The sequence below is a fragment of the Pan paniscus genome, chromosome 15 (assembly GCF_029289425.2).
Source record: "Pan paniscus chromosome 15, NHGRI_mPanPan1-v2.0_pri, whole genome shotgun sequence".
Classification (NCBI taxonomy): Eukaryota; Metazoa; Chordata; class Mammalia; order Primates; family Hominidae; genus Pan; species Pan paniscus.
The window spans coordinates 76,798,715-76,816,649 of record NC_073264.2 but is presented as its reverse complement, the minus strand read 5'-3'; the positions used below and the strand labels follow the sequence as shown (position 1 = coordinate 76,816,649).

Here is a 17,935-nt window from a genome sequence, read left to right as displayed (position 1 = left end):
TGTAATCCCAGCACTCTGGGAGGCTGAGGCGGGCAGATCACGAGGTCAGGAGTTTGAGACCACCCTGGCCAACATGGTGAAACCCCGTCTCTACTAAAAATACAAAAATTAGCTGGGCGTGGTGGCAGGCACCTGTAATCCCAGCTACTCAGGAGGCTGAGGCAGGAGAATCGCTTGAAACCGGAAGGTGGAGGTTGAAATGAGCTGAGACCGCACCACTGCCCTCCAGCCTGGGTGAAAAAAAAAAAAGAATCCTAGAATGGGAATCTAGAGACCTTAGTTGTCCCCATGATTCTACACTGTGGAACTTGGGGAAATCATTTCTCTCTCTGAGATTTCTTTGGCATCATTTGGTTTCCTTTAGCCTCTTTATTAACCACTGTCAATATCTGGATGCTATTTACAGATATATGGCAGTATGAACTCAGACATTCATATTCTAAATCCTCTAGGGAAAATTTTCCATGAATGAGTTGGCTTCCATAGTAATTATATGGGATTCCATTTAATTTGCAAAAATCATCACAAACTATACAAGAGTTTGAGATGGGATCACCTTCAAGTAACTATACCAAATTTATACATTGCCTATACATTAAAATGTAAAGAAAAGGAAGCTCTTTCATCTATCTTCTTTTCGTAATGAATTCATAGCTTTTAACAGCTAATACATTCTTCTCAATAGCTGATCTAATCTTCAGTAATCTTTTAGAATATTGCCCCTTTAACCTGAGAAAAAATCATCTGTGATATAGCACTAAATAAGGCATTTAAAAGGAAAAATCTACTTGCAAAATCTACAAGTCTACATAAACATTTTATAAGCAAGAGAGAATACAACATTTGATTGAAGAAAAAGAATATTCTCTTCATTGTTTAAAAGCTGAAGCACAGGATTCAACTGTTTCATAAAGTGGTAATATTATTAAAAGTAAGAAGAACAGGGTGAAAATAGTAATTGATGCACATATTGATCAGGTTTACAGAATCAGCTACAAATGAAGACAAATTCAAATCAGATTAACAATCAATGAAACCCACTATTTAAGTATCTTGCATTAAGCAGCTACAGGTTTACTTAACCATTTCCCCAAACCAGAGGCAAATTCCAAGAATCTCAGTTGACAGGCTGAGAACCAATATTCTGGGAAATATGAGGGGGGAAAATGACCTAGAGAGAAAACATCCTTCAAAAAGCTAAATTAATTTTCATTTGGATGAATAAATCTTGTTACTGCTAAACAACCTCTACAGAGAGGGTGCCCAAACTAAAAAAATCCAGCCTTGAATCTAACTACATCTGTACACATACCAGGCTTGGACCTACTATCATTTAAGAGTTGGAGAAGAAATAATATATTGGTATGTGACAGCATTGTAACATAGTGCAAAACCCAGCTCACCTCAAAGGCTGGCATTGGTGGGGGGAATGGGGTGGAAAGATTGCTTCTGTATCAGGTTTTCCTCTTTGAACACAATCAATTCAGCTTAAGAAAAATAATTTGGGTCCTTGGCAGGCAACTAGAGTCCTTAAAGAACCTTTTAAACTTACTATTGGTATTTGGTATTTTCTATGGGCATTGAAGATTTTAAAAGGTAAAGAGTAGGTTGTACTGAGCATAATCAACTTCCTCATCTTTTAATATTGAGTGTTTTGGCAGCCGTAACGAGAATTTTAAAAACTCAGTATCCACAATGAGATACACCAACTTTCCTGTCATGAATGGGTGCAAGCTAGCTGGGCTTTTCCAGTTCTGAGAGCTCCTCTTTCTGTGTTGTCTTTATCATGACAGAAGAGCAAGTGTTTTCAAAGGACTATTGCGTGCCTTATGGAACATTTCCCCAGGACAATTTTCCTTAGTAAGAAATATTTCCTTCAGCCCCTAGCCAAACCAAAGCAAACTTAGCTTCCTACCTCTTTAATACGGTTCCTTGAAAAAGCAATCTACACTTAACAGTCTGAACTTCTTAATACCTATTTATTCCCAGCCCTAAGAATTTGCTTCTGCTCCCTCTCTAATAACTGACTATTCTCAATATGATCACCAAAGACTACCTTATTGCTAAGCCCAAACATCTGAAACTGATGACCACCCCTGACTTACTGGAGCTTTCTTCTCCCTTGGGTTCTAGGACACTGCTCTCTTCTGATTCTCCCCTTTCCACTCCTCCTTTCCTTCCTTCTCTTCTACCAAGATATTCAATGGTAGGTTTGCTCAGGGTGACACTCTCAGGTCCTTCCTTCTCAATTCTAGTTTTCTCCTTAGGCAATCTCATGTATTCTCATGGCCACAATTAATATGACGATGATGATGATGATGATAATATTCAAATCACATCTTTAGCCAAGTGTCTCCTGGACACCAAATCCATAATTCAAATTGCCTTTTGGACATCTTCACTAGGATATTCCACAGGTATTCAACACTCAACAAAATAGCCCTTGTTTTCTTTCCCCAAAACTGTTTGGTTTGCTATTATTCTTCATCTTGGAGAATGGTAACCCCATCCACCAGGCTCCAAACTAGAAACACTCTCTTACCACCTCCCAAATACAAGATATCACCAAATCTCTATCTCTCTTTCTTGTCTTTAATCTTTCTCTTTAGTCTCTTTTTCTCTTTTTTTTTTTTTTTTCTGAGACGGAGTTTTGCTCTTGTCTCCCAGGCTAGAGTGCAATGGTGTAATATCGGCTCGCTGCAATCTCCACCTCCCAGGTTCAAGCAATTCTCCTGCCTCAGCCTCCCAAGTAGCTAGGATTACAGGCACCTGCCACCATGCCTGGCTAACTTTTGTATTTTTAGTAGAGATGGGGTTTTACCATGTTGGCCAGGCTGGTCTCAAACTCCTGACCTCAAGTGATCCACCCTCCTTGGCCTCCCAAAGTTCTGGGATTACAGGCGTGAGCCACTGTGCCCAGCCAGTTTCTTCCTCTTTAATCTCTTTAATCTTCTCTATTCCCTTTTGAGGTATAATTTACATATGATGAAATAGTTAGATCTAAGTGTACAACTTGACAAGTCTTGATAATTGGACATATCCATGTAACCCACATGCCTGTCAGCCCACATAGAATGTTTCCATCACCCCAAAAGGACCCCTTGTGCTGCTTCCTAGTAAGTATCCTGCCCTTTCCCCCATCCCTGACAACGACTAGTCTTATTTCTTTCACCACAGATTAGTTTTGCTTATTCTAGAATTTCACATAAATGGAATCATATGGTATATACTCTTTTGAGTCTGGTTTCTTTCATCTACCATGTTTCTGAGGTTCATCCATCTATCATTGCTTTTTGTTTTCAGGCAGATTTATCAAAGTCTAATTTACATACAATAAATTCACCCTTTTAAAGTATACATTTTGGTGAGTTTTGACAAATATATGCAGTTGTCTAACACCACCACAAGACATAGGACAATTTTAACAAACATTCCCTTGTGCCCCTCTCCAGTCGCACTCCCACCCTCAGCAACCAGTGATCTTATTTTTGTCTGCTTCCTGCCTTTTCCAGAAAGTCGAATAAATGAAATTAATGTAATATGTAGTTTCTTGAAACTGGCTTCTTTCACTTAGCATTGTGCTTTTGAGATTTATCTATGTTGTTATACATACCAATAATATAGTTCCTTCCTTTCTATAGCTGAGTAGTATTCCATTATATGGACATACCACAATTTATTTACCCATTCAACAGTTGATGGACATTTGGATTGTTTCCAATTTTTGGCAATTATTAATAAAGCTGCTATAAACATTTGTATACAGATATTCATATAAACATATGGTTTCGGTTCTTCTGGGAAAATACCTATGAGTGGGACTACTGGGTCATATGGTTAAGTATATATTATCACTGCACACCTCTTACCACCTTAGTCATTTCCCTAGCACTTGCCTCTCCCAATTGTAGTCCATTCTTCAAGGCCATGAGAATTATACTTTTCTTAGAAAAACAAACTTAGCAGTCACATAGAGGTAGGCAGTGAATTGGTCCAACAACAGACACTAATGTCAGCTTGGTTCCTAGAAGATTTTAAGTCAGTCATTGCTAGTAATATTGTACTGTATTCCCTTTATTGTAATTCTGTCATCCTAAGCTTTGGATTAAATTATGATAAAAGTTAAAGAAAAATAATAATAATCCTATCGCTCCCCTGCTCAAAAACTTCCAGTGGCTGTCTGTTAGCTACAAGATGAATTTAAACTTGTCAATTCTTTATATTCTGGCCCAAATCCACCTCCATAACCCTATCTTCTATTCCCCCATTCTATGCACGCTATATCTAGTCATACTTCTTACCATTTCAAAAAATATCACATCCCGTCATGACACTGTATGTTGCATACTACATTCTTGCTGTTAAAAATGGCTTTCTGTGGATCCCCTAGGCACAGCTAGTAAATCTTATATATTCCTAGAGCACCTGAGTCACTTATACTACTTGTAATGTCATTTATCATTTCATGTCTGCTCCTCCCTATCACTTGAGGGCAGGGTCCATGTTTCATTCATTGTTGTATTACAAGTAGCCTGCACCATAACTAGCACATAGGAAATACTTCAGAAATACTGAATGAAAAAAATATATTTTAAGTGAAAAACAATGCATAGTTTTTGAGAAAGACAAAATAATTGGCAGCCACTTCCTACAAAATAACCCTGATCACAAGACTTGAAATATTTATAATAAAGCCACCAATCATAAAGAAAATAAGAGAGATTCTTAGGAAACTTTACATATTAAAGCTGTATTAAGAAAAAACCTGATAAAAGATAGTTTAGGGAGAGAGGAGGAAAAAAAGATTTTCTCAAGAAAATAATAATCCATCCAAGGCCTAATAGATTACTAAACATGTCACACCACTAATTTTGGATCAATCCACTAACTCTCCCCAGAAATAAAGTCCCAGCTGAAGCTGTGGTCCCTGAGGCAATGGAAAGTGCTGACATTAGCCAGAACTCACTGTCACTGAAATGCTATTGTATGAAGGAAATTCTTTTTACCTTGGCTTTGGATTCAAATTGAAAAAGCTAAAGAGGAAGTCTTTATATGGGGTCCAGAAGGAGAATTTTGGAAAAAAGCAGACCCACAAGAAAATGAAAAGAAAATGCCCACAGCCAATTGGTTAACTAGTCCAAGAAATCAATATGCTATCTGGTTACCAGATGTAAAGGTAGATTTGAAAGGAGTATTTAGGACTAGGTATGCTTAACTAGAGCAAAAGGAGTGTCCTTTTCAGGCCTGATCTGCTAGAAAGGATGATATCATTTTTCCTGAGTATCTAGTTACGGGAGAGCAGAGGGAGAATCCAGGATATGGGGCATGCCAAAAGTGGCCGGACTCATAAGGACATGTCTTTATGTGGGTGGAGAAAGAGCCAGAGAGACCTGGCTCCCAAATTTGGCTTTGCCATTTATTAGCTGCATGACCTAGGACAACTTATTTAACCTTTCTGAATCTTTTTTCCATGTCTATAAAACACAGATAATACCAACCAAAATTGTTGAAGACTAAAAAGAAATAACCAGTGAAACCAAATTAAAGGAAATAACCAATGTTTGCTTGATAAACAGTAGATACTTCCTACATAAGTTTCTTCTGTAGTAAACTTCCTTTCCCATCTAAACAGGAGCATATGATAAACCAAAAAAGGAGATTATCTCAAAAAGTGAAGAGATTGATGACTCTCATTATTCTTCTGTGGGTGGCCAAGTAGTTTACATTGTTGGAGAATGTACACTGCCTGCTTTCATTCCTCCAACAATTATTTATGGACATCCTCCCTATAAGAACCTCAGGTTACCCTGTGAAATGGTCAAGCACGGCAGCAACAGAAAACCAAACCAGGTATCATCAACACAGAGGTGTACTGGGCATGGCTGGTGCAGAGCAAACACGTCACTGGGCTCTGATCAGAACAAGTCCAGGCTGATCAGTTCTACAAGTGGCTCCACAACTTGTCCCCATGATCCCAGGCCTGGGTCACAACCCATGACTTCAGCCATGCTAATACACAGAGATAAAACCACTGTCAGCAGCAACATCTTTAAAGAACAGCGAACATCCTGTTGTTTTTGGCTGTTTTTCTTCAACTGATCCAAAAGCTATTCTCATAGCCAGTTGTATCTCACAATGCCAATTTCCTAAGCATATTTAAAGGATTGCTGTTTAAGCATATTATTTCACATGGTACCATATTTTCACGATCTTGGAAGGCAGTAAAAATTAGATTGTAAAAAATCTGTCTTATTGAGGGAGGCATAAAAAATTCTATAAATCAAAAGTCTTATGATCAAGATTATCTGATTGCCAAAACCCATCTTCTGAAGCCCCATAGATACAAGCTGAGTCATTTTGACCTGAGTTATTTCACTCACTAACTCTAGAACCTGGAACAAGAGTTCATTTCTCAGGGTTTCAATTTCTATATCTGAACTAATTATTCTCTAAGGTCCTTGCCAGATGTGCAAATCTAGGAAAAAGCATTAAATGACAAAGTTTCGGGTAGTTTGTATAGGTTCTCAAGTCTACATTTAAACACTAATAGTGCAATGGAGGTATATATATATCTATATCTGTATCTCATCCTACATAAAATTTGGTTTGAGAGGAACAAACTTGATGGTAATACACTGCCGAAAGGCTAACCTATGACTTGCCCACAGCAGGAACTGAAGAAAAATTAAATGTATAAATAAATAGGATGGGATATTGAAGATACCTGGAAACATAGTTGAACATTACAGGTGGTAGGATGGGAAAGAAATCATAGGATACAAACACTGAGATAGTAAGGGAATGCCCCTGGCAGAGATCCATAAGATGGAAGGACAGGAACAACCACCAAAAGAATATAGCGAACCCCATGTCTGGTCTGTTGGTTTCCCCTAAAAGCACCAATGCTCTGTTTAAGCCAAAATCTTCTGGGAAGCTTTCAATTCCTGTTTACTCTAAAATAAATGGAAAAAAAAAAACAAAACTAGCTTATTCCTTGTGACTTAAACCCCAGGGGAAGTTAGGAGTCAGTGGGAGGCAGAGACTCATACAAATATACACACGTATACAAAATCATATCTGATGGGATGAGGTTAATGAAGCACACAAAATCCCAGGGCTGACAGGAAGTGGAATTAGAACCACAAAAGCCAAGAAGATAGTCAACAACTTAAAAAACTCCAGATGCACTCAGTTTATTAAAACTGAACACAAGTAGGGAGGAAGAAAGGAGACCCATGGCTGATGAAATGGACTTACGGGGTATTTCACTGAGTCAGAGAAAGTCACAGCTTCTTCCACGTCGGAACATTCTATTGCCAATAAGTTCAAAAATGAAGCTCCCAAGCTTCCAAAAGGCAATCAAGTTATAAAACAAACAAACAAACAAACAAAAGGAAACATTCAGAAAAGGTTTTATAATTAACTATTTAGAACAAAGATTTTTACAGCAAGGGATATCAGAAATTTACCCTCATATAAGAGCCAAGTAGATGTAGAAAAATAAACCTTTATTTATTATTTAAATCTAATGAGGTTTTGGAAGTTGGAGTTACGCTCCTAGTCCCAACCCCTCATCCCCATCTTCAAACAGTCTGCAATAATTCTAAGAGTTCTAGGCCATTACCAAACCAGATCCATTGGGAAGTCTACTGTCAGGCCACCAAAAAGCAATTAAAGCAAGTCCCAATCATTCATTCAAGAAACATTTCCTGAACATTCTCTAAGAGCAAAAGATGCTGACATGCAACTGGGTATGGTGGCACACACCTATAGTCCTAGCTACTCGGGAGGCTGAGGCAGGTGGATCCTTTGGGCCCAGGAGTTCAAGGCCAGACTGGGTAACGTAGTGAGATACTGTCTCAATTTAAAAAAAAGTGCTGCCATGCATGGTGGGGGCAAAACTGACGGAGATATTCTTACTGTCCTCAAGGAGTTTCCAGTCGGCTACAGGAGACAAATATACACATGACTACCAGACAACATACAGATACTATTGTAGAGTTACAAACAGAGTGCTGGGGGTATAGGGGCAGAGCAGGCTAACTCTGGGAGCATTAGAAAAAAACATCACCAAAGAAGTGACACTTGACTTTGTCTTGAAAAATGTCTGTAATTTATTAGGTAAAGTAACACAAGAAAGGTATTTCAGACACACGGTAAAACAGGTGCAGAGGTAGCAAGCGAGGGCTTACATGGTAGCTCATGCCTGTAAGCCCAGTATTTGGGGAAGCCAAGGCAGGAGGATCACTTGGTACCATGAGTTCAAGGCTGCAGTGAGCTAAATACGATTGCGCCATTGCACTCTAGCCTAGACAACAGTGAGACCCTGTCTCTAATACAAAACAAAACAAAAAAAATTTTAAAAGGGGACAAGAGAAATGTTGAAAGCTCTGGTTTGGCAGAAATAGGGTGAAATGGGAAGAAAGGACACACTGGCTGTTATGAATTCAAGAAAATAAACTCAGACACGGCTGAGTGTATGTATAAACAAAACATCATGATGTGATAGGAAAAGAGAATGATCAAACAAGCACAGAAAAGCATAATGCATAGTGAGGTCACATTTCTACAAAAAGTTTTTTAAACAATTAGCCAGGCATGATGACACATGCCTATAGTCCCAACTACTCGAGAGGCTAAGGTGGGAGGATCACTTGGGCCCAGGAGGTGGAGGCTGCAGTGAACGGTGATCATGCCACTGTACTCCACCCTGGGCAACAGAGCAAGACCTTGTCTGAAAAAAAAAGAACAGCATGAGGGACGAGGCAATGTGGAGAACTAAATCTTAGAAAAGAAATGGGAGCATGCAAGGCAGAGACAGAAGGAGAGTTTTTAGGCCAAACAGCAGAACTCATACAGTGGCACAAAAGCACAGAGTGCTTAGAAGTATACTATAGTACAGCTGGATTATAAGGTATATGAGGGGAAATGGAATTCTAGAAGAGTTACCTGAGTTACCTTAGAAGCCTTTCAGGTCATATCAAGTTTCTATTATACAATTTAAGCCTAAGGAACCATTTAAGGATTTCAGAAGACATGATCAGATATGTATTTTAAAAAATATATTACAACCTCTTCTTTTCCCATATAATTTTAGGTCCTGATTTATCTACCATCTTCTATTCAATCTCAACAATTCCCTTTGTTTACTGACCCTCAAATATAGCCTGTTAACGATAATCTGTTAAAGAGATCAGGAATTATGATGTCTAATTACAAAAATAACAAATAATTTTTATTGAGTACAACCTAAGGGCCAGACATTGTGTCAAGTGCTTTGCGTGCATCATCTCATTTGATCTTCATGGTATTCTCAGGAGGTAGACACCATCATTACTGCCATTTTATAGTTGAGGAAACAGGATTAGAGTAACTTGCTGAAAATCACAAAACTAGATATGGATATACATGGTTACAAACTAAGGCTGTTAGGCTCTAAAACCCATATTCTTTATTTCCCTGTTACCCTGCCTTCTAACCAAAGCACGACTCTCATATCCTTACTACCTGTATTACTCCACACCACACTTTAATCATCCTCCCCATCAAAGACCCTAGCGTATTTTACTAACAAAGCCTAACACTGCCAAAAGCCTATGTGACTTTAAACACATTCACATGGGCAATGACAAACCCATTCATTTCCACATAGGAAGCAATGTCCATAGGCACCCTCAGTGCTACCATTATAGCTAGTGGGTCAGTAGGTAACATTTCCTGATTCTGTAGTTGTGAACTGCTTATTCCTTCTCTGTGCAGTCAAGGAGTTGGGGGTGGAGTGGAAGGGGAGGAGAAGAGGAAGAGAAAGAGAAAGAGAAAAGAAAGTGGAAGAGGAATGGGAGAAAGAGAGGAGGGGGAGGAACACACTAGAAAGAAGACTCAAACAAAAAGGAGGAGTCATCGGAAAATGGGAGAAAGCACATACTGGTACCAGCCAGAGCTTCTTGGAACTGTTCCCAGCCTGGCTGCCAAGGAGCTCTGGAATATATTTGTTAGAGTTGGATTCCTGTACAGTCCGTTGCAGACTTTTTCTGACTGCACTCTGACAGAAAGACCAACACGTTCGTTCCAATCCCTGCTTCCCACACAGAAAGCTAGTTACTCCTCAGGGGACTTCTGACCAAACTCACTATTGGCCTCTTAGTAGGCTCTTCATATGCTACATGAGCTTAGAAAGAAGAGTCCGTCACATACCTCTTACTGCTATAGAATCACTAAGCCTCTCTACCCTAAAATCCCGTCCAACTTCCCAAGATCCTCTTCACAAAACATGTTAAGCTTCTTGAGTCTCCTTACCAAAACAACTGCTGCGATGAGGAACAAAGGTTTTACAGGCAGTAGCAATAGCTAGTTCAGCAGAGATTATAGTCTTAATGATCAGGTCTTCTACATGGGCCATCAATGCTGCAAACAAAAATTTTTAAATTTCAGACTCAATATCAAAATACATGGATTATGAACTGGATTCCAGATAACAATATAACTATAAAAGCATGTGTGCTCATTCAAAAAAGCCTCTATATGGCAGACTTCTGAATGGGTGCTATAGAGGCAGGCATATCTGTGAACAGATCAATACAGTCAAGAATGTAGGTGCCAAGGGATACCCTCAGGTGGCCTCTTATGACAAAAGACAGACACATAATGGAATAGGAGCCTCACTTCCCTTCTCACACTTCCCCTATGACCCTTTCCCTTGTGAAATGAAACAGTCTTTTTTGGCACACAGTTTCCCATTCTGCTCAAGGCTCAGCAATTGTGTCCATTTTGATTTGAAGCCCTGTGCTCAAACAGTGCCCATTCTCCAACTCAGCAACATGAATGAGAGAGATTAACTTAGAAAACTCGAAACTTGGGGCCAATATGGAGACAGGCAATTTGTTATATAAAAAGCTGACCATATTTTAGTCAGCAGTTCAACATTCAAGAAGGGTAAATTCACTAAGGATTAAAAGGAAAAAGTTATGCCTTTCAGACCCGAAACAAGAAAAGGGATTTTGAGGGTAATGGAAAACCTGTTCCCCAGCTTGTCAACTGCAGGAAAAAGTAACACCAAGGACAATTATCCCGTCTCACCAACACTATCAAAGCAACAGAGAATGATTCCTGGCAAGAGACAATGATAAAGTTATCCAAAGAAGAGAAGTCAAGAAGGAAAAAGGCCCAGTACTCACCGGTTGTATCTCTGCCTTCTTGTTTCAGGTACCTAAGCATAGCACTCATGCTCCATTTGTTTCCATAATCCTCCACTTCTGGATCGTCACAACTAAAACAAATTAATAAATCAAAGTCACATATGTAACTAGGCTTGGCTATAATAACAAGACTCTTTGCAAATAGCCTTCTTGTCTTTTTAAAAAGTTTTTTTTTTTAATTCACTTTGCTGACTTCCAGTTACTCATTTTTTCTTGGTCCTTTTTGTCATATATCCTTTCATACCAATTTCTTCAATGGAAATGAAAATGCATACAGTTTGCCTTTTTCAAGAGGGTGGGGAAGAAGGCGGCAAATTCTTTCTTAACCAAACAATTATGCATCAAGAAAGAGTGAAAGCAATGTGTGAAAGAAGGCAAACAAATTTAAGAATGGTTACAACAAGTTAAAAGACAATTAACCTTTGAGGTGAATGTCACCTGAGTCCACAAAACAACCTCTGATGCCATTTTCAGACCAGAACTGAGTTGGACTGGGTGAGTGAGTTATTCTGGTGCAGCATGCTAATGAAATAACCCCACACAGAATTGCTTTGGCATCTGAAGCAGGTTCCCTCCTCTTTGGCAGTAGATATGGCTTTTCCTGATTTTTTTGAGGTAACACTGAAGGGAGCGTGCACTGGAGTGACAGTAAGAGTGAGGAGGTATACTATTGCTATGGCAGCGGAGTGGCCAATGGCACAGCCTCCCACGAATGTTGGAAGAGCCCTGCAATCTGGAACCTGTGTTTTGCCGCTGTCCCCTCACTCCCTACCACCATCCCACTCTCCACCAATTGTGCCTTTGCTCATCTTTCACAGTGGAGGTATGATCTCTTCAGTCAATGCAAATGCTGCTCACAGGATATTTGATGAAACCTATATAGCTTCAGCAACTATTCTATCACTTCCAGATTCCTTTCTTTCTTTCCTTGGACCTGCTAGGAACCTATTTTTAGTCTGAGTAGAAAGTAACTATTTGGGTCTCTTTTCCACTTTTCCACTTTCTGGCAAAAATATCGGCATGAAAGAAAACAGAGCAAAAAGAATATTTCCACATAGCTGGGCTAGTACTCCCTTCCACCGAATCCTGTTCTGAGATGGCCTCATTTCTTTCTTTCTTTAATTTTTTCCTTTTCTTTTTCTTGATCATACAAGTATTTATTTTACAAAAATTTAGAAAATACATAATGGCACAAAGAAGAAAATAAAAATCACCCACTCACAATCCTACCCACTATAGTTAAGCTAAATTAACACTTCGGTATTACTTCTGGTCTTTTTTTCCTCCCCCCTCAGCAAAAATAAGCAGCTTTAGATATCTCATATTCAAGCAAGAAAGTAAGTTGCATGTGCTATCTGATAACCTGCTTTTTCCACCTATGAATACATGGTAATGAACATTCTTATCACTGATCCTGTGTGTACATCTTTTATTTCTTAAGGTTAAGTTCCTAGAAATGGAACCATGGGGTCAAAGGGTACAGACATTTTTTAAGCTTTTGATATGTTTGCCAAGTGCTGAAATGACCTCATTTCTTAACTTCTAAAACGTTCCATATGCCTATTAAATTCCCATTCCTAAGTCAAGTGAGGGAAGGCAGTGAGGAAGAAAAACTTGTGAAGGCACATTTTGGTAGAGAAAGGTGACACCGTTAACTGGGGAGGCAATGGAGAAGCAGCAGGAGATATGCCTCAACACTGTTATATGACTGACAGATTTCCATAAATGGTACATGGACATTAATGTAAAGTTGTCCTCCAGTGCCACATGTTACCTTTCCACCTCTACAACACCCACATCTGAGACTGACACCTCTGACTTCTGGCCCAGACACAGCCAGTACCTGACGTAATCTCCACTTTTCTTGTTGACACTGTAGTTTGTCAGATGCATGAACTGGTTCCGAATGTTCTTGGCTCCTTGATCGTATCGCACAGTTGCAAACCTGATAGAAGGGAAACAGGTTAAATGCCAGGAACAGAGTTTCAAGGAAATACAGGCTGGAACTGAGGATCAATGAGATAATAATAAAGGAGGGTAATCTCATTACCTAACAAATACCAAGTGCCTACTAAGTGCTAACTCCCATTCTAAGTGTTTTATAATGTCATACTTAATTCAATCCTTAAAGCAACCCTATGAAGTAGATAATATTGTATCCAAGTTGAAAAACAGATGTGAAAACTAAATGTGGTCTATTAAATAACTTGTTCAAGATCACACCAACTCCAAAACCCATGGACTTAATCACAACAAGACATTGCTTCTCTTATATAGAACATTACACCAATAGGAAGAATGAAAATTGAAAATATAGCTATTTACAACCTGGGAAATTGTGTGTAGGATACTGTGAAAGATGCAGCATTAGCTGGTCCAGAAATAACAACTGGCTGGGCATGGTGGCTCATGCCTCTAATCTCAACACTTTGGGAGGCCGAGGCAGGAGGATTGCTTGAGCCCAGGAGTTTGAGACCAGCCTAGGCAACACTGCAAGACCCTATCTCTACAAAAAATTAAAAAATTAAGCAGGCGTGGTAGTGTGCACCTGTAGTCCCAGCTACTTGGGAGGCCAAGGTGAGAAGACTGCTTGAGCCCAGGAGACAGAGGCTGCAGTGAGCTGTGATCGCACCACTACACTCCAGCCTAGGCAACAGAAACACCTACTGAGTGCCCACACAGTGCCTGGTACTATAGCATTCAATGAAAAAAAAAATAAGCAAAAAGAAAAAAGGACAGCACAGCTATATGTAGGCTTAGAGCTGACATCCATAGAAAGAATAGAACTGATCCATAATACTCATTTAAAAAGAATGATAATGACAGCATTAACAGCAGACAAAGCAAAACGGCATAAATATGGGCACAGCGCAAGAGACTTAGTCCTGAATTTGAAATGAAGGCAAAAGAAAGAGGAATTAAACATGGAGCCCACTGAAAACAGGGTAGCAATTTGATATCCCGGACTGTTGTCAAAAGAAGACCAAAGTATAAAATACATGTGCCTCTGAAGGAAGTAACCAGGGAAAGAGAGAACTTTCCAGTGATGCTCAATATCAACAAAAGGATGCTCAGTATCAACAAAAGGACACTCAAGGCGAATGGTTATGGTAAATATCAACCCCTGTTTACATACCACTGTAACCATATCACCCTTCACTAGAGTGGTTTTCCCAAGAGGCATATCCAAGTGTGTGAAAAAAAAAAGAAGGCCACAAGTTTATTTTCATATGACTTACAAATTATTTACATATGCTTACTCAGACTATGAAGTCAACATGAATTTTCACCACATTAAAGGTCAGCATTAAAAAACTTTCCTCTTCTCTGTTTCTTCTCATCCACCCACTATCTCCACTCCCTAATTCCCTGTACCAGAAATATACAAGAGCCAAAGAAAGAATAGTGAAAAGAAAAAAAACCCCAAACCCAAAAAACTAAAATAAACAAACATGAGGCTAGGAAAAAGGATGTGGACAAAGAGAAAATGATGACTAGGCTAAAGGACAAGAGTTTGATGAGCATTATTACGTCTGTGCTTGAGAAGGACCCCAGATTTTCTAGAAACTTCCAACTTCCAGTAGTTATCACTTAACTTCTAGCCATGTCACACCCCAGTGCCCTGGTGAGTAACCCTTGCCTATGCATCCCAATCTTCCTCTGATAGATTGTCCAAGCAAGTTGCAGACTGTCATTCTCTGAATTCTTGTGAGATGCAAAGGGGCCCCGTGCTGGCTGCCTGCCTCAGCCAGACATTACCTCAAGGTGACATCCCTCCTGTCATCCTCTCCCCTCAAAGAACAATGAGTTAGAAGGAGGGGAAAGCTTCTGCTTCAGAAAAAGAGGCTTTTCATCTCTTGTAGTTACTACAAGTACCTGATCTAACTTGGTCAACATGAAAAGCCTGACAAAAGTCTGTGGTGAGCTGGAATCGGGTACCAACACATTTGTCATTCCTATATTCTTTTTTTCAAGAGGGCTGCACATCTAAAAAAAAAAAAAATCATGTTTCTTCTTCCTAATCTTCCTTTTCACTGGAGCATTTTATTCTGAACCCCAGCAAGGATAAGATTTCTAATATCAAAGCGTGGAATTCTAAACTGAGTGTATGAAGCAGAAGCAGCAAAAATTAAAGTGAAACAAAAAAGCTTAAAGGAAAAGTTCCCCCGAAGGGTGAAAGTGCTCCACTCCATATGTCCCTCAGTCTAGTGGGGAACATACACTATGGAGAGAAAAGGTGTGCATGCTCATCTTTCCTCCTACCCCAGTAAGAGCTTATAGCTCTCACTAAAATCCGTATTAAATAAGCCATCATCATCATCTGATCACTATTTTCTTTTTTATTGTCTAGATCACAGGTCACATTAGTCTTGAATGTGACCTACTGGTCAAGTTCTGATTAACCTACAAAAGCTTTGTTTTTTCTTTTAAACTTTAATTACCTGAACAACATATAAAAATCAGACCTTTCTTCTTGCAGCCCAGTGGTAGCCAGGGCCCACATGAGGAAGATGGTGAGTAACAAAAAAAAAAAAAAAAAAAAAAAAGGAAGATGGTGAGTAGGGTGGGAAGTCAGCCAGAAGCACAAGGAGGTTTTCTAAGCAGGGAAGCCACCAAATAAGGGTCTAAATCCATATAAAAACGGCATCTGAATGGGACAGTGGCCCAGTGGGGTCAGGAAACTGGCCACATACAAAGGAATTGAGCAAATAAATAAATATGTTAAAGATACTGCGAGCCAGATTTCCTGCTGTTGGAAAAGAGATTTTAAAATATGAAAGCAAAAAACAAGAAGGAACTCTGTAGTTTTGAACTAGAATTGTGGGTACTAGTATAAACTTCTATTTTTCAACAATACATTAGAGACAGATATAGAAATACAGATGTACAAGTGTATATGTACATATATACATAATTTCCTAACTCTGTTCATGGCCAGGGTCTGAAAGCAGAAATGCCCCAAAACAATGAGCGTATCTAGCACCCAGATATTGATTTCTAAATATTATACTCCATGAAAAAGCAACCAGTGCTCCTTGGAGAAATGGTTGATTCCAGGGATAGAATAGAGAAAGAACAAGATGAGCCTGAAACATCTTGTGCTCAAAGAATGATAAAGACATGTCAAAAGGACACAAAGCCAGCTTGAGAGGTCTCCCACTGGCCAAATCTGGGACAATTTGAGCATCAAAATAAATCATGATAGTAAAGAATTATAACCCATTAAATAAAACAGGAACGCTTGAGTCTGCATTGGTATATATAAATAGATGAATAAATAAACGAGAAGATAAAGCTCTTCCTCACAGAAAAATGCCAAGAAATAAAAGTTATGATGGAATTAGAAAATCATCATTTGGCAACTATTACAGCAATAATTCATTAAGGCAAGAAAAATCAATAGATTTTTCTTAAAAATAAGAAATGAGATGAAGAATGAAATTTTACATGATTTAAAGTATCTCCTTATAAAATACTTACTAATTACAAAGGGTAAGACCAAATAATTTTACAGTGGAAGAATCTAGCAGATAGTCACCTAAAGCAAGTGGTCAAACACCACTAAATGACTAGCATGTGCCATCACATATAATGCAATGACAAGAATTAGTATCACTTTTGTGGTATTCTGGCCCCAAATGCATTACCTAGGTCTCTTCATGAGAAAATATCAGACAAGCCCAAACTGAAGGACCATCCACAAAATGACTGGCCTGTAATCTTCAAAAATGCTGAGATCATGAAAGTCAAAGAAAGACTAAGGAACTGTTTCAGACTGAAGGAGACTACAGAGACCCGACGGCTAAATACAACATGTGATCCTTGATTGGATCCTTTTGTAATTAAAAAAAAAAAAAAATCTTAGGACAATTGGCAGAATTGGAATGAGATCTCTAGACATAGGGTAAAAGGTAATTTTTCATATAATTCTTACAGCTCTGACAACTCTATAAGTTCAAAACGGTTTCAAAATTAAAAGTGTAAAAAAGTGCTTTGTTTCACAGTAAAAATCTACATGTTCAAGCCTCACTTAACAAACCAGATCTGGCAATACCAGTATCAGCTGCTGGCACTAAATAGTAAATGCCTTTAGATGAGACATGTACTCTCCATTCTCCAGTCTCCACTCTTCCTTCAGTGAATGTACTTGTGAGCATTTATGTTAGTGACCTTTGATTTAGACCATCACATATTATCAAATTTCATCTTCTCTAGGTCTGAAGTTTCAACACAATTTCTCTATTAACAATAACCTAAAAGAGCACTATTTACTAGGTACCCCAGGACCAAGTTTGCACATACAACCATTCGTCACTTAACAATGGGGATATGCTCTGAGAAATGCATTGATAGGCCAATTTCATCGTTGTGTGAACATCATAGAGCGTATTTACACAAACCTGGATGGTATAGCCTACTACACACCTAGGATAGATAATACAGCCTCTTGCTTGTAGGCTACAAACCTGTACAGCATTGTACTATACTGAATACTGTAGGCAACTGGAACACAATGGTAAGTATTTGTGTATCTAAACATAGAAAAAGTAATACATTGTGTTATGATGTTACAATGTCACTAGGCGACAGAAATTTTTCAGCTCCATTACAATCTTATGGGATACCATAGTATATGTGGTCCTTCCTTGCCCATTGTTATAAAGCACATGACTACATGACCACACTTATCCTAATGTAGACCAAAATTTACACGATGGAGTCTTGTATCTCCCTCTTAA

At 38.9% G+C, this 17,935-nt stretch overlaps 1 protein-coding gene across 50 annotated transcripts in view; it reads right to left on the bottom strand.

Annotated features, from left to right (window-relative positions):
• TTLL5 (tubulin tyrosine ligase like 5) overlaps positions 1 to 17,935 on the bottom strand; it is a 297,434-nt gene that overhangs the window by 227,453 nt on the left and 52,046 nt on the right. For all 50 annotated transcript variants that reach the window (XM_055097299.2, XM_055097300.2, XM_055097295.2 and 47 more), the window contains 3 exons: positions 13,039 to 13,140; positions 11,175 to 11,266; positions 10,297 to 10,404 (listed from right to left, as the gene is read on the bottom strand). In XM_055097299.2, coding sequence (XP_054953274.1) covers positions 10,297 to 10,404; positions 11,175 to 11,266; positions 13,039 to 13,140 — 302 coding nt within the window. The remainder of the gene's footprint in view (positions 1 to 10,296; positions 10,405 to 11,174; positions 11,267 to 13,038; positions 13,141 to 17,935) is intronic.